A 25637-nucleotide genomic window follows, 5' to 3' on the forward strand; every position below is an offset into this window, starting at 1 on the left:
TAGGGTTTCACCACATTGGCCAGGCTGACCGCGAACTGCTGACCTCAGGTGATCCACCTGCCTCAGCCTCCCAAAGTGCTGGGATTACAGGCATGAGCCACCACTCCCTGCCAATTTCATTTTTTAATATTTAGATATCTTATATATTTGGAGTTAATTTTGGTATGTGTTATAAAATGGGGTTCCAATTTTACCTTTCTCCAATAACATTTACTGAATAATCCACCTTTCCCCAGAGATCAGAGATTCTATTCAGTTACATTAATCTTTTCTTTCTATTCATATGCAGTATCCAACTTTTTAAAAATAAAATTTCAACTTTTATTTTAGATTCAGGGGGTACACGTGCAGGTTTGTTATATGGTGTATTGTGTGATGCCGAGGTTTGGGGTATGATCCAGTCACCCAGGTAGTGAGCAGGATACCTGATAGGTATGTAGGTTTCCTCCTTTGCCCTCCTCCTTCTCTCCCTGCTCTAGTAGTTGCCAGTGTCCATGTTCTCATCTTTATGTTCATGTGTACCCAGTGCTTAGCTTCCAGTTATAAAGGACAACATGTGGTATTTGGTTTTTGTTCTGTGTTAATTCACTTAGGATAATGGCCTGTAGCCACATCTGTGTTGCTGCAGAGGATATGATTTTGTTCCTTTTTACAGTATCCAACATTTTAATGATAGGAGTGGCATTTTGAAATATCTGCTTTCTTTATTATCAGGCATTTTTTTCCAATTCTTGCTTTTTAATTTTCTTGCTTGTTGAATTTAAATTGAATGTATCTGCTTTCATACTTGTACTTTTATTGGGGTCATATTTAACTTGTATATCATATGTCAAATATCCTATTAACTTGCAGAGATTAACATCTTTATATCATTTTATATGGGATTTTTTTTTTTTTTTTTGAGATGGAGTCTCGCTCTGTCACCCAGGCTGGATGCAGTGGCGCAATCTTGGCTCACTGCAACCTCAACCTCCTGCGTACAAGTGATTCTCCTGCCTTAGCCTCCCGAGTAGCTGGGACTACAAGCATGCGCCACCATGCCTGGCTAATTTTTGTATTTTTAGTAGCCATGTTGGCCAGGCTGATCTTGAACTCCTGACCTCAAGTGATCCGCCTGCCTCGGCCTCCCTGGGATTACAGGCGTGAGCCACCGCATGCAGCCAACCCATGTGTTCTTAATGAAGATGATATTGCCTCAAAGGAGGTGAAAATTGGTTAGCGGGGAGGACAAAATCTTAGTACAATGGCTTGTGGTGCTTCAAAGCTCAACTATACCCAACAAAATCTTATTTAAATTATTTACCTACTCTCTTACTGGGTTTTCTTGGTATCACACAAGCAACATTGATGTTAAGTTCATGGATTATACATGTATGCAAGATCAATGCTACCAAAAAAAAAAAAAAAAAGGATCAGTGCTACAAAACTATGGCAAGTAGGTGGCTGTAGTTGGAGAACTTGCTCAATCTTGAAGTCATATTGCAAGAGTGGGCATGCTGTGCACACATTGGCTGTCATGTGGATGTTGTTCCTATTTGACCCTCAGTGGTTTTGTGTGTGCCATGGCTTGGAGAATTAGGTTACAGTTAAAATAGTTTGTTTTGTTATTCTACAAAAGTTATTCAACCTGTGAAATAAAAAAAAAAATCCAGACTTTGGTAAGGAATGACTTTATTCACAGGAACATTGCAGTAAGGGAAGAGGTGTTGTAATTGGGAGAATACTCCAACCGTAAGATCTACAAGCATAGCAAAGGTCAGGCATAAAGGAATTTTCTTTAATCGGGAAGAGTAAACAGGCAAGAAAGAACTAGATTCACGGGAGTGGGATGAGACTGTTTTGGATTTGTTGACCCTGATATGTCTGTCAAAATGTCTGTGAGCCTAGCTGATGTTCATGATGTCTGAAAGGAGGCCACATTTTGGTCTCTGAAGCCCCTTCCTAAGATTGGGAGCAAAGTACCTCACTTAGTGTTTGGGTCCAGGGGGATGGTGGGGGGCTCCGTGGGCATGCCCCTGTTGTACTGTGGAGGAGGAGGTGCCATGGGAGAGTAACAGCACCTAGGGTCCTGTTCAACATGGACATTAAGGAAAGGTCTGCCTGAACCCCTTCTGCAGTAGCTGGCTTCCACTGGGTTTGTGGAAGAACTGAGATTTTTTCCAAATTCCCAAAAGAGGAGAAGTAAAGGTAGTTCTAAGTAGTTTATTTTGTGGGCTGTGAGCCAAGTCTAATCTTGTGGCTTTTTTTCCTTGTCCAGCACTGATTTCTCTGGACTTTGCACACCTCCAAGAGAAGAACCCAGAAAATTGATAACTTCTGACAGTTCTAAAAAACTATGCCCCACGTGAGTTGCTGTTTCTGTCCTTCTTGAAGTACGATCATTTTGTTGTGTAATTTGAACACCAGATTTATTTATCCCGGAATTTCCTGCCTTGTTTGGTCCCTTAAGGGAACTGCTACCAAACGTCTCCCATTCTAGCGAGTAATAGTAGCAAAGAGCCCAGTTCTTCTCAGTGCTTTTCCCCTCTCCAAACAGTTTTTAGATATTCATTCAGCAGATAATTCTGCATTGTCCACAGGCATAGTCTTCTGCCCAGAGCTCTGAGGGAACAGAAATACCTCCTTTTAAGATTGGTACACGTTAGTACCACAGTTTGGTGAGGTAGAGATGAGTTTTAAATGTGACACATGACAAAATTTGATCTTCTCTACAAACCTGGGTTTTCCATTTGAAAGTGACAGCATTTTTTTTGTTGGATGTTCCTCGTCTTAGTGTGTGGCAAGATTTTCTGTGAAAGTTTGAAAACTGTTTGGGAATGGGGTTCTATGAAGGAAGGGCTCTTGTTTCTGATAGTTTCCTGTTGCTGCTGTTACTAATAACCACTAATTTAGTGGCTTAAATCAATATAATTATGATTTATACTTCTGTTGGTCAGAAGTCTGAAATCAGTCTGAAAGGGCTAATATCATAGTATTAGCAGAGCTGTGTTCCTTCTGGAGGTTCTAGAGGACTGAAGAATCTGTTTCCTTGTCCTTTTCTGGTTCTAAAGGCTGTCCACGGTCCCTGGGGTGTGGCTTCCATCCATTTTCAAAGCCAGCAATCACATTTTGACCTTTGCTTTCATCATTACATCTCTTTCTTTTACTCATCTGCCTCCCGCTATCACTTACAAATACACTGGACCCAACCAGATAATCTAGGATAACCCCCTCTCAAGATCCTTAATTTAATTGCACTTCTAAAGTCCCCTTTGCCATGTAAGGTAAGGTATACATAGGTTTTGTACTGAAATTCAGGTCCAGACCACTTGTCACTTGAAAGCTCAAGAGATGAGCATTGGTGAAAGGAAGGTTAGCTTTATTTAGGAATCCAACAACCCAGGGGAGGCAGTGAACTAGTGTTCAAAGACCACCGAGTTCTGTCTCCATATCAGGGGTTTTTAAGGGAAATTAGAAAAAATGATGATCAAAACATTCTTGTGAAATGTGCAGTCTCAGGTCATTGCTTTGTTGATCATTGCTTTCTTGGTCAGTGTTTTGTGGCCTTCTGTAGGTGCTGTCAGCCTATTTTTATCAGGCTGGTCAGCCCATTCCCAGAGTTGTTAGTCTGCGTATTTTAATTCTCTTATCTCTGTTGAAGGTCCTGTTTTCCTGAGACTGTTCTTACTGAATAATCTACAAAGTCAAGCAAAGTAATAATTACATTTAAGCAAGCAAGCTTTTCTTTAACATTGAGTCAGTACTGTTACTGTTTCAGGGATTAGGTTGTGGACATGTTTGGGGGCCCTTTATTCTGCCTTCCACAACCCTTTTGCCCAGGAACCAGTGAGAGAGGATGATCATAGTCAAGTTCACCTTGGGATTTCCCGGAATGTACCAGTTCAGAGTGATGTCTCTGTGTGCCTGGACTGGCATCCAGTACCTTGCTATAGCCTAGGAACATGGAAAATAGGAGCACATAAAACATGCCAGGTGCATACTCTCAAGAATTATAGATTCTAAGAGCTCAAAGACATTAGAGAATTTGTCTAATTCAAATACTCCCAAATAAGCCGATCATTTTGTATGTAAAATGGAAATATGTCCTTTCTATTCTGTGACATAATATTATAACTTGATGAATCTGAGTCTTCAAAAAATTCTTAGGTTATATTCAAATTTTATTTTCTAACCTAGAGATTTGGTAAACACTGTTTGGAAAAAAATCATCTTTTTAAAAGTCTTTTTCTTTAAAGGCAGAATGGAGAGCAAGAACTTGTATTAATTGAGAGTATATTAGTTATTGAGGATTTGAAAGCCTAATCTGCGTGCAATTAAAACCTGTTGTGAAAAAAACGCTTGCAGTATTTAATCAAGAAACTGCACACATCTGGCTTTTTAAATTCTCAGGCCTTTCTGGATAATGGAATTGTTCTGTTGTACAGAGGAAGTTTTACCTGTGGCAATAGGAATGATAGAGAATCATGTTAATACTACGGTTTAGGCAACCAATTTCCTGTTGTTTTGTGTTACTTGCTTCCTTCAATTACCCCCTCCATTTTCTTCTCATTTAACTTCAGAATCATTCCTGTATTTTCACAAGTAATGGATTTGTTGTTTCAGTTGTTGGTGACTTTCAGAGATGTGGCCATCGACTTCTCTCAGGAGGAATGGGAATGCCTGGACCCTGCTCAGAGGGACTTGTACAGGGATGTGATGTTGGAGAACTACAGCAACCTGATCTCATTGGGTAAGATCATCCTACATAATATGCAGAATTTGTTCCCCATAATTTCTGCCTCATTCATTGTGAATTTCTGATCTCCATTCCGTAAGGAAAGACTTACGTTTGAGTAGAAGTAGAAATGGACAGCTCCACTGTGTACCTTTTTATCTCTTATCCTTTAGACTGTCACATCTTTCTCTGTCACTGCTTGTCAGTGTCTCCCTTCTTTGATGGCCAATGGACTAGATTTGAATCTGAGAATCCCCTAGCATGACCATGTACCATTTCCTTTCTTTTAAGCTGGATGTGCAGTCCCTAAGCCAAATGTATTTTCCTTATTGGAGCAAGGAAAGGAGCCCTGGATGCTGATGAGAACCATGAACGAAGACAGAGCTCAGGTGAATAAAGGCTGGTCACAGTGTCAGCTATTGCTAATAATACAGCTGATCTGCAGGTGGCAGCACTTTGAGGTGTTTGCCTGAAGCTCTCTTCAAAGGCCTGTGGAAAGAAGGCTTGAGACGGAGGGAGAGCAGGAAGGTTATGTCTATGAGTTCCCAGTGGAACCTCCCTCCCAACTCCCATTTGCCACTCTTCTGTTTTACATTCCCTTTTTGTTTTAATAAGGGAGCTACCTTTGGTCTGGTCTCTTTTGGGGACAATGCTTTTATCTATTTTTTGATTATGTTTTTTCCTGGTTGCTCTTTTATAGTTAAACTTGGATAAGTATCTCTAGCCAGCACATACCTACTGAGAGCTTGCTATGTTCATAGGTTAGAAGGACCAGGAATGATAGCTCAGGGGAGGTAACATTTGAATTAAGACCTGAATAAAGTTGGCTGTAAATCAGAGAAAGGTGTGTCCAGGCAGAGGGAAGAGAAGATCCTGAGAGAAACTGAGCTTCACTTGTTTGAGAATCAGCAAGAAGGCCAGTGTCGCTACTGAAAGTGGAAATTTGAGGTGAGGTTAGAGAAATAGGCAGAGATCAAATCATGTAGGACCTTGCTGGTCGTTGCAAGCAGTGAGATTTTATTCTAAGTGTAATAGGGAGCCCCTGGCTGACTTTTTGCAGACAAGTAAAGGATCTTTGTTTAGAGGTCACTGAGTACTATGTGAACAGTGAGGATAAAAATGAAAGCAGGAAGACTAATGAGAGGACTAGTTCAGAAGTTCACACTAGAGATAATAGTGGCTTGGAAATGGGTATAATTTGTGGAGGTGATGAGAACAGGCTATATTTTGAAGGTAGAATTAATACCTTCATAATGGAGTTATTTTGAAGATTGGCAATAGAGGCATCAGGGTTTGGAAGGCTGGAGAAGGAAGTCAAGAGTTATGTATTTGATATGCTCATTAGGTATCTGTGTGGTGAAGTTAGATAAGCATTTGGAAGCCTGTGGGTGGAGGGGATAGTCAGGACTGAAGAGATAAATATGGAATCAATCTCTGTACCGAGGAACTGAATGAGATTATGGAGCGAATTGGTTTAGATGGAAGGCAAGGTACAGTTCAAGGACTGAACCATGGGATGTTCCAACATTCAGTCAGGAAAACAATCTAGCAAAGGAAATTGAGGACTAACCTGAGTAACCTGTGACCTAGGAAGAGGGAATGCAGTGTATTGGAAGCCAACTGACAAAAGGAGGAAGCAGTTAACTAAGAGAGATAATGCTAAGAGTTCAAGTAAGAGTAAGGCTGAAAATTGGCTATGGGATTTGGCAGGATGAAGGGTGTTGGTGACCCTGACAAGGTGGGTTTGGCAATGAGAGGAACAAAAACCTCATTTTAGAGTATTTAAAAGAGAGTGAGAAAGAAGTCAACAATAAAAACTAGAGTGGGACAGTGAATTAACTCACCAGGCACTGTTGAAGGCCCATTTGAGGAACCCTCAAAGTTACCAGTCGAGTTTACAATATTTTAGAAGGTTTTAAGAACACTGTAATAATTAGGGGAAAGAAGTGTGATTACAGTTTATATATGCAGTATTATTTCAACTATATAAAAATCCATGGAACAAATTTAGGAAGGAAATATGGCAAAATGTTAATTATGGTGGTAGGAGAGAAAGAAAAGCAAAAGGTATAGACAGGAAGCATGCATACCTCTTGAGAAGTTTTGCCACTCTCCTGATTCTCCTGGTTCACCCTGCAGCTCCTGTCCACTGCAGGGTGAACCACAGAATCAGGAGAGGTTTTTGTTTTTTTTTTTTCAAAGGAGAATCTTTAAAATGGTGGTAGGCTGGGCACAATGGCTCAAACCTGTAATCCCAGCATGTTGGGAGGCTGAGGTGGGTGAATTGCTTGAGCCCAGGAATTCAGAACCAGCCTGGGCAACATAGCAAAACCCCATCTCTACTTAAAATAAAAATTGGCAGGGCATTATGTCACATGCCTGTGGTCCTAGCTATTTGGGAGACTGAGTTGGGAGGATCATTTGAGCCCCAAGGTCGAGGTTGCAGTGAACCATGATCACACCACTGCATTTCAGCCTGGGCGAGAGAGCAAGACCATGTCTAAAAAAAAAAAAAAGAAAGAGAGAGAGAGAGAGGAGAAAGAAAGAAAGAAAAAGAAAGATAAAATGCTGGAGGGGTGGTATAAAGGTAAATGATCTGGTAACTTAAGTGGTGGTGGTAAAAAAGGACGGTTGCTTGAAAGTGCTTTAAGAGGTGTTGCTGTTATTGGTAATAACATCCTTTGACATTATGTATTATTATGTTAGTACAAGTTGTGCTAGTCATTGTTGTAAAGAGACTAATCTATTATGGATTTGGCAATTGGGGGTAGGAAACATGATGTTTGGGAATGAAATGATTAGAATATAAATAAATGGTCCTATTATTGTAGGAATAGTGAAAGATGTGAAAAAATTTTAGCTTGTCTTTTTCCCAAGGGGGTCTCATGTTTTAAGGCTTCAGTGCTCTTTGGTGATGGATTTTAAGAATAGGCATATTTCAAAAATTTTAATTGAAGTAAATAGTGCTAGAATTATTGAAAAAAATTATGTGGATGTTTCTAGTTTTGGTATTTAAACATAGATGCTGGTCACTTTTCAAAGTGTTATAGTGGAACTAATTCAAGTGTAATAGGTGTCTTAGTTCATACTGTGTTACTATAAAGGATACCCGAGGCTGGGTAATTTATACAGACGAGGTTTATTTGGCTCGTGGTTCTGCAGGTTGTACAAGAAGCATGGCACCTATGTCTGTTTGGCTTCTGGTGAGGACCTCAGGCTGCTTCCATTCATGAGGGAAGGTGAAGGGGAGCCAGTGTGTGCAGAGATCACATGGAGAGAGAGGGGAAAGGTGACAGGCTTTTTTAAAAACCAGCTCCCTCGAGAACTAGTAGAGTGAGAGCTCAGTCACCCTTGAGGGAGGGCATTAATCTGTTCTCGGGGACCAGCCCCCATGACCCAAGCACCTCCCACTAAACCCCATCTCCCAAGACGCCATACTGGGGACTAAATTTCAACATGAGATTTGGTGGGTACAAACCACGTCGAAACCATAGCAGATGGTATTTCATGTTGTATATCCATCAATATAGTTATTGTCATGGCATGCCTGATAAATCAAGAAAATGTTGTGGAAAGAAAGTCAAGCTAACACCTACAAATACAAAATGGATTTTGGCTCAGGTTGAGTGTATAACCTGAAAATATGGGAATCAGTGAATAAATCCTGTAATGGTGAAGACTGCAGCTATTGATAGAACATGTTAGAAACGTGCTATGGCATAGTATATATCATGAGGATTGATGTCTGCTGATGAGTTAGAAGAGTTCCTGTTAGGCCTCCAACTGTCAGAGGTGCCAAGTGTTATCTGTTACCTCTGGGAGTTCTGCCCCAGAGGAACACAGAACCGCAGGCCACCAGAGTTTAGGCAGAGGTGTGGTTGCTGCAGAGGTGCGGTTGCTGCGCTGGAAGCCTGAGCTGGTGAGCCTTAGCCGCTTCAGAGGAGGTAGGGCAGGGGTTGCATGGTCTGCTATCTGGGAGGTTCCTGGGGGAATGTGGAGCTGTGCCTGCCTGCAGAGTTCAGGTGGGGACAGGGTCGCTGTGCTGGGGAGCTCAGGCGGGAGCAGGGTGAAGCCGAGCCTTGCCTGGCGAGGAGGGGCTGGGCATTCTGACCACCCCTCAGCACTGTGACTGCAGCTTCCACTGGGGTTATGGCAGCTGGCACCAAGCTGCCCAGGGATCCGGGGCTTGTGGTGCTCCACATGGGCTTGAGCAGTGCCTCTGCAAAAACTCTAGGTGGCTTTCTGTGTTGGTCTAGTGGCCCAGAGATGGGAGTTGGGGGTTCCTCCTGTGCCCAGGATTGCAAAGGGCCATGTGGGAAGTGTGGCTTCCCCAGGGACTCTCACTCTCTCACCGTTTCACCATGTTAGGGAGCTTCTCCCACTCCATGCCAGTCCCAGGAAGGTGGCTGCCTGGCTTCTCTCTCTGTTCTCTGTGAGTCCCCTGGCGTCCGTGGTAAATCCTGACATGGTGTTTTAGACCAGTGCTATCCCAACCTTTTTGGCACCAGGGACTGGTTTCATGGAACACAGTATTTCTGGCCGTGGGGAGTGGGGCAAGAGGGGAAGGGCGGACTGGTTTGGGGATGAAACTGTTGCACCTCATCATCAGGCCTTAGTTAGATTCTCATAAGGAGCCCTCAACCTAGATCCGTCCTATGCACAGTTTACTATAGGGTTCGAGCTGCTATGAGAATCTCAAGTTGCCGCTGATCTGACCGGAGGCGGAGCTCAGGTGGTGATGCTCACTCGCCCACTGCTCACCTCCTGCTCTGCAGCTCGGTTCCCCACAGGCTGCCAAACAGTACGGGTCTATGGCTCAGGGTTGGGGATCCCTGTTTTAGATGATCCACTTAAAGAGACAGTATTTACTTGCGACTTTGTTTCCTCTCCCTGAGAGTGGTGCACACTAGCTGCTTCTAGTCAGCCATCTTGAGTGCCCCCTCTAGAGTTACATTTAAATTTACGTTGATTAAAATTTGAGTAAATTTGAAGTTGAACTGAAATTCTGTTCTGAATAGCCAGCTATCACCAGATTTTCACCCCTACTCATGGATCTTCTCACTATTTTGCTACATATATGAGTTAGTCTGTGGGTAGCTTGTCTGGTTTTGGGGTTTTTAGCTGAAGTTCTCTTTGTAAAATTGTTAATTCATTACATAAAAGGTATAAAGTATTAGCTTTGCTTTTTTTGTCCTTAATATTCTTTCATCTTTGCATTATACTTTTTCTGTAGCACCTGAAGAAATTCCCTTCTCCTATACTTTACGTTGTGAGTAAATGTTTTGGTCTAAATAAATATAATTGTTAGGTTCTGTTGATTTGGGGCTAGGTTTGGTTCAAAGTGGTCAAATCAATATGAAATCTTCCAGATGTAGGCTGGGTTTAATAAACACTTTGGTTTATTAAAGCATATAGTATATAGTATGCTTACTTTGTTATGATTCACCTCATATATAAATTTATGTTAATTATAAATTTGGATATATTGAAATATTTGAGGAGGGTGATGGGTGTGTGCGTACTTCATGGCCCTATTCAATTAAGCTCTCTGTTCTTAATTTACTATGAAATTTTCCTTTCGCCTTAAATTTCATAAAGTTTGTTGTGGGTGGAATGTTCTTTAATTAGAAAATATAGCCCATTTCTTTCTGTTTTATAAGCTGCACCATGACCTAACGTTTTCATGTAAATACTTGTGTTTAATACCTTTTAAGGTTTTGCAGAAGATGGCGGTGTATAGGCTGAATTAGCAAGAGATAGTGAGGTTTACCGATTACAAAAAAAAGGGATATAAGCACTGCCAAGTCCTTTGTGTTTTAAGCTGTTGCTGGTAGTACTCTGGTGAATAACTTTGTTAATTTAATTAAGTTTATGGCTAAGCATATTGGGGTATTTCTTCCCAGTTTGGGTCTTTGCTGTCATGTATTCAGAATATATTAAATCACTTCATAGTTTATTTTTATATTAGCTGTAGCTTTTTATGACCTAGCTAAGGTATAACTTTATTTGTTTATAATCTTAAACATGTTTTATGCTGAGTTTTATTAATTTGGGTTAGTCATATGACTGCAAGCATGAAATTTTACCAACCCTAAGGAAAATTAGTATACCTTAGTCTTTTGTTAATTGCTTAATTTTTATCATTGCTGTTTTCTGTGGCTGTATGGTAGAATAAGGTTTTACGAGCTGCTAATTAGTGTGCTTGAAGCCTGCTCTTTTTTATTTTTGTTGATCTAGAGGACATTCTCACTAGAATGCAGATAGTTGCAAGTGTTACTAAAAATGAATAAAGAGGCCAGGACCAAACCTATTTGTTTATAGAGTTGTATGAACTCATTTAGGCATTGTCAGTGCCTTGCTTTGTGAATTAAGCTACATTAGCTTATATGTGGAAAATTCTCTCTCAAGAAAAAATGGCTAAGTTTAAATGCTGTGTCATTATTGGTGGATTTTTTAGTAAATTTAGTAAAAAAACTTTTAACCCAGAAAGCCTAATTTTTAATTTATTTTTTGGATTTTGATAAATTCTTGAGGAGTTGGGCTAAAACTTAGTTCTAGATGAACTTGTGTGTGTGTGTGTGTGTGTGTATGTATGTATGCCTTACCTGTAGTTAATAAATACAAGATTTCCTCTGTTTTGAGGTTTGGCAAGAATAAAAGCCTTATATCCACAAATACTACAATAGCTTGAGATCGTGGAGTTAATTAACGGAAATTGTGTGTATATGTTTGTGTCATGTTTTTTACTATGTCCACCGAACATGGAGTAATTAACACTTTACGGTTTCAGTGTAGAGAAAGACTATTCAATTTCATCTCAGCTAAAGTTTGCTTTATTGCATCAAGTCCGTGACAGCCATGTTGGATCACAACATTCCCTAAATTAAAAATTACCAGGTGTGTGACACCATCACAGTGATGTGTGATCATGGACCGGTTAGCCATTAGTCCACCAAGATGTCTTATTAAAGAGGAATGAATGGGCAATCTTAAGTCCATGACCCTGAAGTAAGAACCAGATGGCAGGCATAGTTTCATCCAAGTTTCATGGGCCCAGAACGAGAAGTGGGACACATCTCAAGCAAGTTGCTGGTTTCTTGAAGCTTAGTACTAAAGAAATCCTGTTGGTGGTAATAAGCTTGTTGTCAAGGATTGATTTGACTGAATGTACTCTGAATAATCAATAATTTCATGTCCTATGTAAAATAAAGGATTTAATGTATTGAACAGTATTTGTATGGTAAATCTGACACATGTGGGTATGCCATTCAATGGGTTAAACATTGTAATTTCATGTATATGCTTATATGCATGGGGAGTGGATCTTAATGTATGATTACACATGTATATACAATGTACAATCAAGCATAATAGTACTAGTACATTATTATCAGGAAAAGCACATAATGCATCCATAGAGTAGTTAGATTTTATTTTCTCAGTACTGACATAGCATTTAACAATAATTTTTCTCAAGTAGCAGAGTCAGGTTATAGTTTAAGTGGAATTTCAGCTTCAGAACTCTGAGACTTGAGGTTATAGTTTTGTTATTTGGGGTGTTGTATTGTTAGGTTTGTTAATAGAGTTATTTATAATTATGTGAATAACGGGTTATGATGAAGTGGAGGTGATTTTTGATTTTGAAAATGTAAAGGATTGGGTAATTTTTGAGGGTGAAGAGTTTGGACATCTTCAGGAAGTTTCTGTAGGTGTAACAGCATTGTATAGTTATGAAGGCCGACTCATGGCCGTGACCAGTTGATCTTTATTTGTTGGTATCTTTATTGTTACTGAGATTACTCTGGGAAATTAGATAGCTAGAGTGTAGCCAATAAAAGTGAGATAAGGAAGGAGAAGAAAATACTTTCATTAGGAGATGGTTATTGAAACTATCATTTGGAAGTGAGAAATGATTTTTAGAGTGACTTTTTCTAGTCATATCTAGTAAAACTGGTGCTATGTTTAGGTTTGTTGAAAGGTTTAGGTATGGTGATAAACCATGAACAACTGTTGGGAAGAAACCTAGAAGGTTGGAAAATTTGTGTATGTATGAGGATTCAAATTTAAGATTTTATGTTATTAGTTGAGTTCTAATGTTATAATGAAACTTAAGGTAGTTAAAGCATGAGCTAAGAGTTTTAGGTAGAATGGCATAGTCATTTGGGGAATAGTTATGGGAATAATATTTTCGGAGATAAAAAAAATTCAGTGAAAAGAATACTGATTGCAAGACATTCAATTGAATTAGCTAGGAGGGGACTGTTTTTGTTGATTTGAGTTAAAGTTGAAAAGCAGGGTTGTCCCAGGATTGTAAAGAAAACAATTTGAGTACTACTGACAGCTGTTAGGGAGGTGACAATAAGCATGATTTAAAGGGCTCGGGTGTTAGCATACTTTGTTTGCGGTTTTAATAATTAAATCTTTGGAGTAGAAGCCTTTAAGGAAAGGCATACCTATTAAGTGTAGACTTCTGAAAATGAGTAAAGACGTGGTAAAGAGTATAGTTTTAAATAGGCCTCCTAGTTTTCTAGAATATTTGTCATCATTCAGAGTATGAATAATGGATCCAGAGCATAGAAAAAGTGTATGTTTCAGGAATACATGTGTACAGATGTGAAGAAATGCTAAATGTGGTTGATTAATGCCACTAGTGACAATTAGGAGACCTAGGTTTGAGGTGGAAAAGGTAATGATTTTTTAAAATGTTATTTTGTGTTAGGGCACAGATTGCTGTGAATAAAGTGGTAATAGCACCTAAGCAGTTTTGTTATTTTCTTTTTTGTTTTTCTTTTTTTTTTTTTTTTTTTTGGAAACATGGATAAACATGGCTCACTGCACCTCACACTCTTGGTAAATGATCCTCCACCTTACATCTGATACTGGACTACATTGTTGTCATCATTTTTTTTTTTTTTTGGAGACACAAGGTCTGTGTCTACTGTGTTGCCCAGGCTGGTCTTGCATTTCTGGGTCCAAGCGATCCTCCTGACTCAGCCTCCCAAAGTCCTAGCATTACAGTTGTGAACCACTGTACCCCACTGTATTTTATTTTCAATTAGTAGTTAAGTGTATTAATAAGGAAATTCTTGTTACAACTATTGTGCTGAAATGAAGTAAGGCTAAAACTAGTGTTGAGCCCTCTGTCACTGATGGCAGTTATGGGTGAAAACCAAATTGGGCAGATGTACCAGTTGCTGCTGCCAGGAGAAGCCTAATTAGAGAGTGTCAGGGTTGGGGTTGAGTGTGGAAATTTTTTGGAATTCTCATGTGCTTGAGTATAACAATCATGCTGTTGATAATAGGAATCAAATATCTCCAATACTTTTATATAAAATTGCCTGGAGGCTGCTATGTTTGTGTCTGTTAGGCCATATTATCATCCATTAAGTAAAAATGATATAATTTCTGTTGTTTTTCATCCAATAAAGAGTTGGAAGAAAAAAAAAAGAGTTGGAAGAGGTTGGTGGCATTAGCTAAGATTAGTGTGGTGGTGAGGAATATAAGTATATACTTAAGTAATTGATTAATATTTAGATCTGAAAGTATGTATCACATTGAAGATTCTATAATCAATCATGTGATGAAAGAAGCTACTAGTACAAATATTGAGAAGTAGTCTAACTTGAAGCTGAGTGTCAGTTTTAAAGTTTGAATAGTCATTCAATGTCAGTTTGAAATAATTATTTCTTGCCCTGAATGAATAAATATTAGGGTTGGAAATAGGCTGGTGGCAAATGAGTATTTTTGTAAATAGTTATAGTAATTGGTAAAAATAAGTTGGTAAGTAAAATTATGATAGAAGAGATTAATTAATTTTATTTGAAGTTGCATCAATTTTTTGGCTCCTAAGGCCAACAGATTACTTCTAACCTTTTAAAAGTTCAGAAAGCCACATTGTTATATATAGAGGCATGAGTTAGCACTTCTTGCATACTTTCTTAGCAAAAACAGCAGTTCCCCCTTATCTGCAGGGTATACATTCCAAGGCTCCCCCAGTGGATGCCTGAAACCAGAGCTAGTACTGAGCCATATATATAATGTGTTTTTTGAATCTGATAAAGGAGATAGCTACTGGGTGGTGACTAATAGGCAGATCCTATTTGGATAATGGCAAAATTAGACAATATGCTGGTCAAAGGGATGATTCATGTCTTGAGCAAGATGGAGTAGGATGGTGTGAGATTTCATCATACTATTCAGAATGGCACACAGTTTAAAACTTATGAATTGTTTATTTCTGGTATTTTCCATTTAATATTTTGGACCTCAGTTAACTATGAGTAACTGAAACCACACAAAGTTAAACCTTGGTAAGGGGGAACTACTGTAAAGAGTTTTAAGCTTCTATATAAGATTGACAACTGAATGTTTTATTTAAACTATATTTACAGTATATGGGTCCTAGAATAATTTTGGAGTTAAGTGATAGGGGTAACAGAGGTAGGAGATGTATAAATATGAGAGTATTTTCTCATGTGAATGATGGTTTGATGTTATTAATGTGATATGTGAATTTTTCTCATTGTGATGTGATTGATAGAGGGACTATATGGCCATAATTAGTACATTAGTCCTATTTGGATAATGGTAAAATTAGATCATAAAAAAATATATAATTTCAAATAATTCTCCATTCTGGTTAATAGCTGATAGTAAGGCTATCAACTGCTAACTCATGCCTTCATATGTAACAATGTGGCTTTCTGAACTTTTAAAGGTTAGATGTAATCTGTTGGCCTTAGGAGCCAAAAAGTTGTTGCAAAAGGCTAGGTCAGTTAGGCTAGCCCATACTTACCATGTTTCTGTTAAAGGAAGTAATGTCTGTAGTCTGCGAGCTAATAGTACAGATGCTCCTCAACATACGTTGGGGTTACTTCTGGATAATGTCAAAAATATTGTAAGTAGTTCTATGTAACCCCTTGGTAAGTCAAGGAGCATACTGAATGTGTATTGCTTTTTTACCAGGGTAAATTTGAAAAATCTTAAGTCTAAGTATCATAAGTTGGGGAACCTTGTGTATGGTTTGGCTATGGATTTGTTCATAGTTTGAATTTGTTTTTTTGATTGTTTTTGTCTTTTTGAGATGGAGTGTCACTCTCTCACCCAGGCTGGAGTGCAGGGTGTGATCTCGGCTCACTGCAAGCTCCACTTCCTGGGTTCAAGTGATTCTTTTGCCTCAGCCTCCCAAGTAGCTGGGATTACAGGTGCCTGCCACCATCTCTGGCTAATTTTTGTATTTTTAGTAGAGCTGGGAGTTTCACCATGTTGGCCAGGCTGGTCTCCAACTCCTGACCTGAGGTAATCTGCCCACCTCAGCCTCCCAAAGTGCTGGGATTTTACAGGCATGAGCCACCGTGCCTGGAATCGTAGTTTGAATTTGTAAGGCAAAATCATTTTGATGTTGTGTGGTCATGGGCAGTTATTAGGGCTGTGGCTCCTATAAAACTTCATGGCATTTGGATGAGAAGTGCTATAATTAGTAATGCTCTATGAGCTACAGATGAATACACAATGAGTGATTTTAAGTCTGTTTAGTATGAACAAATAGAATTTGTTATAATTATTCTTGACAGTGATAATATTAGAAATGGATAGGCTATATACTGTTAGTAGATTTAAAATTAGAGTAATTTGTATTACGCCACAGCCTATTAATTTTAGTAATGTGGCTGCAAGAACTGTGGGTGCAGCATTTGGGGCCTCTACATATGCTTTTGGTAATCAAAGATGGAGGATATAAAGGGGTGGGTTTTTTCGTTGTTTTTCTTTTTTTTACTATGAATGCTATAATGCCTTCTATTTATAGGAGACTATTCAGAAGTTTGGTAGTATTTGAATTCAGTAGTAGGTTATTAAGATATTTAATGAATCCATGGTGTTTTAGATATAGATTAATTCTATGAGTAGGGGCAAAGAGCCAATCAGTGTGTAAAACAGGAAATGAAAGTCCTGTGTTTAATCATTCTGTTTGGTTTTCTCATTGGGTAATAACAATTACAGTTTGAATTAGAGTTGCTCCAAAGAGACTACAGAATACAATTAGTTCTATGACGGTAAATGTCATTAGGAATATTTGTAGAAAAGTTAACATTGAGTATTTTTTTTGTATATCTGATTCCTTGGTGAGTTGGTGTTGACTTGCTATGTCTATCTTGGAAGAGGTTAGGTGAAGCGAAGCGGAGGGAAAGACATGAAGGAAAACATTGTTTCTGGCCAAGTAGTGTGCTGAAAGTTTCAAAAGGATCAAGAAGGTGAAGAAAATAATCAGAGGCGGGGCAGAGGTTGTAGACGATTTTGTAGAAAGTACACTGTGAATTCCAAAAGGCATAGTTTGAAGTGAAGTAGGACATGGATGGGATAAGAGTCCTAGTGATGACCAAGGACCCAGGAAGCCAAAGCTTTTAAGATAATTGAGATAACCCAGAGATGTCAGGCATTACAGGATTGGCCTCTAGTGGTCTTTTAGGGGAGGGTGGGTGGTTATTCCTTTTATAACCTAAGGATAGTAAGGCTATTACACTAAGAGCTTATGGAAATTGAGATCTCCGTGGAGAAGCCAGCCTTGATAGCAGGATGTGGCGGTCTTACCAGAGCTATGGAGGCTTTCCTTGTAGACTGCAGTGGGTGGAGTGGCTGTCTTACAGAAGAGAGATTACTGGAACAGCATTGCTAGCAGCCTGGGATTGGGGACAGCTTCTCAGGAAGTCAATGGTACATGAAGTTTCAGGTGAGCCCTGAAAGAATGAAAAACAGGAGGAGAGTGAGGGTAGAGAGAAGAGGGAAGAGCATTCCTAGCAGAAGTAACAGTGTACTGCAGGCCATAGGAGGATGGTGCTTGGTTTATATGAGGTATTGAGAGAAGGCTTTCGCAGCTGGAGCCTAGTGAGGCAGAGGTGCCACAAGGGAGTCGGAGAGGTTGACTGGAGCCAGGCCAGGCAGAACCTGCTAGAGGTTATGAATACAACCTAGTAGGTTATAAGCAGCACTTGTTGTTTTTAATAAAACAGGAGATAAAATAACAAAATATGAATATATAATACATATAGCAAAGATAATTTTATGACATCCTTGTTTTATGTTTGAGTGTGTGTACTCAGTCATATGTATTTCTTACTATGAAATTTTAGTCAAAAGAAGTTTGAAAAATACTGCAGAAGAGTTTAGATTTTATCCCCCCAATTTTTGCAGGCTATTGAAGAATCTTAAGATGGTGACATAAGGCCGGGCGCGGTGGCTCACGCTTGTAATCCCAGCACTTTGGGAGGCCGAGGCGGGCGGATCAGGAGGTCAGGAGATCGAGACCACGGTGAAACCCCGTCTCTACTAAAAAATACAAAAAATTAGCCGGGCGTGGTGGCGGGCGCCTGTAGTCCCAGCTACTCGGAGAGGCTGAGGCAGGAGAATGGCGTGAACCCAGGAGGCGGAGCTTGCAGTGAGCCGAGATTGCGCCACTGCACTCCAGCCTGGGTGACAGAGCGAGACTCCGTCTCAAAAAAAAAAAAAAAAGATGGTGACATAATGTGATTTTCATATTTACTATTCCATTCTGTCTGCCAGATGGAAATTAGAACAAAGGGTCTCATAACATTACTGAGTAGGTTTTTGTTGTGGTTCAGGATGCTTTGGGGCCAGGCGCAGTGGCTCATGCCTGTAATCCTAGCACTGTGGGAGTCCGGGGCGGGTGGATCACTTGAGGTCAGGAATTTAAGACCAGCCTGGTCAATATGGTGAAGGCCCATCTCTACTAAAAATACAAAAATGAGCCAGGCGTGGTGGTGCACATCTGTAATCCCAGCTACTCAGGAGGCTGAGGCAGAATAGCTTGAATCTGGAGGAGGAGGTTGCAGTGAGCTGAGATGGCACCACTGCACTCCAGCCTGGATGATAGAGCGAGACTCTATCTCAAAAAAAAAAAAAAAAAAAGATGCCTTGGGCTTCCCGAGTGTCAGCAGTGTTGGTGATAAGGTAACAGATTTGCGAGCTACTTACGAGATATATTCAGTAGGACTTGATGGGGGCAAGAATGTAAGAAACCTCCTAAAATGACTCCTTTTCAGACTCCATTTTGTTGTCTTCACTCATCACCCCTTTTGCAGTTTTCCCTTTTTTCACCATATAGTTTTTCATTAATTTAATGACAATAAAAAGAGCTGCTACTTAATTGAATACATTTTTATATGTACTCCTCATTCTGGGCACAGTTCTGAGACTTTGGTACTCTAATCTTAACTTTTTCTATATTCCTCTAGAATTCTGTTTAGCACCATCCTGTGTTCTCATAGTGCCTCCTACCCCAGAATCATATTAGATTAATATTTCTTCCCACTTTTATTAGGGCACTAGCACATAGGTAGCTATTTTGGGTTCGAACTGAATTTATTTGATTCCTTATAGTGTTCCCTTAATCACCATAAGCCCATTGATTTCTTTCAGTGTTTTATAAACCATATTGTTCTTCTATGAAAGAAAGAAAATAAAGGCAGGGTCTATCTTGTTCCAGGATATGTTGCTGACATGAGTTGGTGTTAAACTGAGCTGTGCTGTGTATATGGCAGGTTGGGGGGGGGGGGCGGGTAGTTGCTTTTGTTTTTACCATTTCTTTTTGCTTTTCAGCAAAAGTGTGTTTTCTCAAGTTTCAGAGGCTTATTTCTAAAACACTGTTTAAATTTGAGCTTACCGATGTGTATTTATTTTTCTTCCCATGACCAGTCTTTGTTATTCTACAGCCTATATACAGTGGTTAGAGACCCTGTGCCTGCTGATCCAGTTACATCAGACAGGTTTCTCTGCATTTGAAAAGTACACTTGTTTCTCAACTTCTTTCTTCAGAATAATATAACATCTTTATTGTGTAAACTTGTCACTATTTCTAGGGGATTTTGAGGTACTTCTTTGGGAAATATAAGAACATTTGGCCTTAAGTAATAAATATTGGAAAGTGAGATGTGAAAAACTATATTAAAGGAATAAAACATTGTATGTATACTGTGTTCTGGGGACTAGCTATATAATAAGACAGGCATTTTCCCCCTACACATGTAGAGCTTAAGGAGTAGAAAGATCAACAGATAAATAAATGAAATTTTAGAATTGCAAAAATTCAAACAAGAATTAGGAATAAATTACAGGTATAGAAAATACGTGGCATGGACCTAATTAAAGTGATCCAGGATAGTCTTTCTGAGCAGCTGACATTTAAGCTAGGACATTTCACACGCAAAGGAGGTGGCCACTTTGAGAGCATTCTTGGCAGATGGAACAGCATATGGAAAATCTAAAATGGGAAAGAATTTGACATGTTCTTGGAACTTAAATCAGACCAATAAGATTAGAGCACTGTTCTGAAGATAGTAGTGGCTCAATTTGAGGCTTAAAAGGTACGTTGAAGAAATTGGAGAAATTTAAGAAAGAATTGGATCATAAAGGGGCTTGTAGGCCATGAATAGGAGTTTGGATTTTATTCTAAATACAAGGGTAAACCATTGAAAGATTATTAGCTCTATTCTCAAACTTTGTGTTTTATGAGAAGCATCCAAGGAGATTTATGAATGAAGGAACATTTACATTTTAGAAATTCTTGACAAGTATTGAATGCCAACAATGTGTAAGTAATGATGTTAGGCACTAGAGATAAAGCAGTATATGAAACAAAGTCCTTGCTTTGATTAAGCATGGGACAGACAGACAATAGTCAAACTTTAGAAATGGTATATCCACTAGTGAAAAATGCAATATAGGTACAATTGTGTGTTGGATGTTTTGATAATGTGACAGCTGAGCAGAAAACTGAAATGAGGGAACAAGCCATGCATACATCTAGAGGAAGAGCATTCTAAAGACAAAACTGTAGGCATATGCTTGACACTTTTTAACACCAAGGAGGCCATTATGACCAGAGCCAAATGAATAATTAGGGGAGTGGTAAGTGATGATATCAGAAAAGTGGCCAAAGTGGGAGATGACATAAGAAAAGTGGCCACAGGCAAGCTTGTGTAGGGTCTTGTGAGCCATATTAAGGACTTTGGATTTTATCCTGAGATGGCAGACCATTAATAGGGAAGATTTTTAGCAGGGGAAATCATGTTATATAAACCACATTTTAAAAGAATTCCTCTGGCTGCTGTATGAAGAATAGATCATAGAAGCAAGAATGAAAGCAGAGAAACCAGCTAAGAGGTTATGACAATGAGAGAGGGGTGACTTGGCCTAGGATGGTGGTAGTGGAGGTGGTCAGATTCTTAATGTTGACAGGAGAGGTGATAGGATTTGTTGATAGATTGTATGTCCAGCTACACATCTGTTTGTTTTCAAGAGGGTGTTTTTATTACTATTTCATAAGCCTCCTGGGTGTCTCTAAGCCATTCCAAAGTTTGAGAACCACTGACAACCTATTTCTCTAATTACCTTCTTTCCTATAAGCTCTCCTTTTTCTTTATTCTCTCCTTGTGCCTTTAAAGAAAAATGGCACAAAATATTTCTGTACTGTTTAAGCCATTCTATTCTTATGAGAATTATTTTCATCTATCATTTTTACCATGGAATTCTTATTTCTCCTTGTAAACAAAAGCAGGAATTTGCTTTCTTTTTATTCTACAGACTTGGAATCCAGTCGTGCGACCAAAAAGTTATCTCCAGAAAAGGAAATTGATGAAATGGAATCACTCCAGTGGGAGAATATGAAACTTATCAACCATCAATACAATGGTCTTGGAGACAATATGGAGTGCAAAGGCAACTTAGAGGGTCAAGAAGCAAGTCAGGAAGGGCTTTACATGTGTGTCAAAATTACCTGTGAAGAAAAGGCCACTGAAAGTCATTCAACCTCTTCTACTTTTCATCGGATAATTCCTACCAAGGAAAAATTGTACAAATGTAAGGAATGTAGACAAGGTTTCAGCTACCTCTCATGCCTTATTCAACATGAGAAAAATCATAATATAGAAAAATACTCTGAAGTTAAGAAACATAGGAATACCTTTAGCAAAAACCCAGGCTATATTCAACATCAGAGAATTCAGACTGGTGAGAAACCTTATGAGTGTATGGAATGTGGAAAGGCCTTTGGTCGTAGTTCTGATCTCATTCAACATCAGAAAATTCATACTAATGAAAAACCTTATCAGTGTAACGCATGTGGGAAAGCTTTTATTCGTGGTTCACAGCTCACTGAACATCAGAGAGTTCATACAGGAGAGAAACCATATGAATGTAAGAAATGTGGAAAAGCCTTTAGTTATTGTTCACAATATACTCTTCATCAGAGAATTCATAGTGGTGAAAAACCCTATGAATGTAAGGATTGTGGGAAGGCCTTTATTCTTGGCTCTCAACTTACTTACCATCAGAGAATTCATAGTGGTGAGAAACCTTATGAGTGTAAGGAATGTGGAAAGGCCTTTATTCTTGGTTCACACCTTACATACCATCAGAGAGTTCATACTGGTGAAAAGCCTTACATATGTAAAGAATGTGGGAAAGCCTTTTTATGTGCCTCCCAACTGAATGAACACCAGAGAATTCATACAGGAGAGAAACCTTATGAATGTAAAGAATGCGGGAAGGCCTTTTTTCGTGGCTCACAACTTACTTACCACCTGAGAGTTCATTCAGGTGAGAGACCCTATAAATGCAAAGAATGTGGGAAAGCCTTTATTTCTAATTCTAATCTTATTCAACATCAAAGAATTCATACCGGAGAGAAGCCCTACAAATGTAAGGAATGTGGAAAGGCCTTTATTTGTGGCAAACAACTTAGTGAACATCAGAGAATTCATACAGGTGAGAAACCCTTTGAATGTAAGGAATGTGGAAAGGCCTTTATTCGTGTTGCATATCTTACTCAACATGAGAAAATTCATGGTGAGAAACATTATGAATGTAAGGAATGTGGGAAGACCTTTGTACGTGCTACACAACTTACATATCATCAAAGAATTCATACAGGTGAAAAGCCCTACAAATGTAAGGAATGTGACAAGGCCTTTATTTATGGCTCACAACTTAGTGAACATCAGAGAATTCACAGAGGTGAAAAACCTTATGAATGTAAACAGTGTGGGAAGGCTTTTATTCGTGGTTCACACCTTACTGAACATCTGAGAACTCATACTGGAGAGAAACCCTATGGATGTAAGGAATGTGGGAAGGCCTTTAGTCGTGGCTCAGAACTTACTCTGCATCAAAGGATCCATACTGGTGAGAAACCCTATACATGTGTCCAGTGTGATAAAGACTTTAGACGTCCTTCACAACTTACTCAACATACAAGCTTTCATAATTGAGAAAGCCTTGAATATGATTAAGAAAATCTTCATCATCTATTTCATATCTATGATGAATGTAGAACATCCTCTTGCTTCTGTTCAGAACTACTCATTCTTAGAAGGCCTACATTAACATGGATGCAGAATAATTTCAGAAACCCCTTAAATAATTAACATCTCTATAAACCCTAGAATATAATGCTGAATTATATCCTTTATTAAGCATCATCTCCATTTCACCATATCCTAACTGAAATTGTATATACTTCTTGTGTGTTTTTTTCTATTTGTAAAATACTGTAATTGTATTACAATGACTAAATTATAATTAAATACATATAATTCCCTTTGGATAGTATCTGGTATTTATTGTTAAAATGATTGCCATTATCATCATTACATACTTAGAGAACTCAAATGGGAATATTTTATGATTACAGTAAAAAGATGCAACCATTCTCTTATCATGTATCCCCTTTAGAACAACAGATACTTTATTTTAGAACAAAACCTTTAAAGTATAGTAAAGGTATGAAGCACTTCTGAGCATCAGATAATCCATACCAGAAAGAAACTTTCAAAAATTGCTTTAGGGCTGTTTTTTCTTGTTTTGTTTTTTAAGAAAGTGAAATTATTTTTCTATAAAAAATTCCAAAAGCAAAAGTTTTTGGCCCACATTTTCTGATTGTTACTTCAAGGGAAAAAGAATCTTCACTTAGTGATGGCCAACATATACACACACACACATATATACATATATTCCACACATACATATGAAATATATACATATATATCCCACATGTACATATGAAATATATGCATATATCCCACATATGCACATGTGAAATATATACATATATATCCCACATATGCACATGTGAAATATATACTATATATCCCACATATGTACATATGAAATACATATCTATCCCACGTATGTACATATGAAATACATATCTATCCCACATATGTAATACACATATATTCCACATGTGTACATATGAAATACATACATATATATTCCCCATGTGTACATATGAAATATATACATATATTCCCCATGTGTACATATGAAATATATATTCCACGTGTACATATGAAATATATACATATATTCCACAAGTGTATATACGAAATATATATTCCACATGTGTATATATGAAATATATACATATACCACATATGTATATATGAAATACATATTCCACACATGTATATATATTCCACATGTGTGTATGTGAAATATATACATATGTTCTACGTGTGTATGTGAAATATATACATATATTCCACGTGTGTATGTGAAATATATATATATTCCACATATGTACATGTGAAATATATACCACATATGTATATGCGAAATATATACATATCTATTCCAGATAAGTATATGCGAAATATATACATCTCTATTCCAGATATGTATATGCGAAATATATACATATATTCTACATATGTATGTGCGAAATATATACATATATTCCACATATGTATGTGCGAAATATATACATATCTATTCCACATATGCATATGCGAAATATATATATACCACATATATATGCGAAATATATACATATATCTACCACACGTATATGCGAAATACATATACCACATGTATTTGCGAAATACATATATATACCACATATGTATTTGTGAGATATATACATATATATACCACATATGTATATGCGCAATATATACATATATATACCACATATGTATTTGCAAAATATATACATACCACATATGTATATACGAAATATATACATATATATTTCACATATGTATATTAAAGTATATACATATATATTCCATATGTACATATGCAACCACATATGTATATGTGAAATACATATATATTCCACACACGTATGTGAAATATGTATTCCACACGTGCATGTGAAATACATATGTATTCCACACGCGTGCATGTGAAATACATATACCACACACGTGCATGTGAAATACATATATATTCCACACGTGTGCATGTGAAATATACCACACACGTGCATGTGAAATACATACATGTATATTCCACACGTGTGCATGTGAAATACATATATTCCACGTGTGTATGTGAAATACATATACCACGTGTGTATGTGAAATACATATATATTCCATGTATGTAAAAATATATACATATATTCCACATGTGTGTATGTGAAAAATATATACATATATTGCACATGTGTGTTATATATATTCCACATATGTATACCACGTGTAGATATTCCACATGTGTATATATTCCACGTGTGTAGACATTCCATATGTACACATGTGTAGATATTCCATATGTATATGTTCCACATGTGTATACCACATGTATATATTCCACATGTGTATATATTCCATATGTATATATTCCACGTGTATTCCATGTATGTATACCATATATGTATACATTCCATGTATGTATGCATATATGTATACATTCCATGTATGCATGCAAATATGTATGCATTCCATGTATGCATGCATATATGTATGCATTCCATGTATGTATACATATATGTATACATTCCATGTATGTATACCATATATATTCCATATATATTCCATGTATGTATTCCATATGTATATTCCATATATATGTGTGTGTGTATAAAATATGTATTTGCCTTAAATGGAAATATAAACAAAATTTACCA

At 38.0% G+C, this 25637-nt stretch overlaps 1 protein-coding gene and 1 long non-coding RNA gene across 6 annotated transcripts in view; one reads left to right on the top strand and one right to left on the bottom strand.

Moving 5' to 3' along the window:
- ZNF571 (zinc finger protein 571) overlaps positions 1-23530 on the top strand; it is a 29321-nt gene extending 5791 nt beyond the window's left edge. For 3 of the 4 annotated variants that reach the window (XM_032173089.2, XM_058426247.1, XM_058426246.1), the window contains exons 3-5: positions 2258-2344; positions 4603-4729; positions 21311-23530. In XM_032173089.2, coding sequence (XP_032028980.1) covers positions 2336-2344; positions 4603-4729; positions 21311-22995 — 1821 coding nt within the window. In that variant the 5' untranslated portion in view covers positions 2258-2335 and the 3' untranslated portion in view covers positions 22996-23530. Of the gene's footprint in view, positions 1-2257; positions 2345-4602; positions 4730-5005; positions 5104-21310 lie in introns of those variants that run through there. The other variant, XM_032173090.2, reaches the window with a different exon arrangement.
- The window catches only part of LOC116480769 (uncharacterized), a 38794-nt gene continuing 16494 nt past the window's right edge, over positions 3338-25637 (bottom strand). For both annotated transcript variants that reach the window (XR_009209258.1, XR_004251347.2), the window contains 3 exons: positions 21504-21562; positions 17303-17448; positions 3338-3675 (listed from right to left, as the gene is read on the bottom strand). This is a non-coding gene — a long non-coding RNA (uncharacterized LOC116480769). The remainder of the gene's footprint in view (positions 3676-17302; positions 17449-21503; positions 21563-25637) is intronic.

The sequence above is a fragment of the Hylobates moloch genome, unplaced genomic scaffold (assembly GCF_009828535.3).
Source record: "Hylobates moloch isolate HMO894 unplaced genomic scaffold, HMol_V3 SCAFFOLD_13, whole genome shotgun sequence".
In the NCBI taxonomy this organism is placed as follows: domain Eukaryota; kingdom Metazoa; phylum Chordata; class Mammalia; order Primates; family Hylobatidae; genus Hylobates; species Hylobates moloch.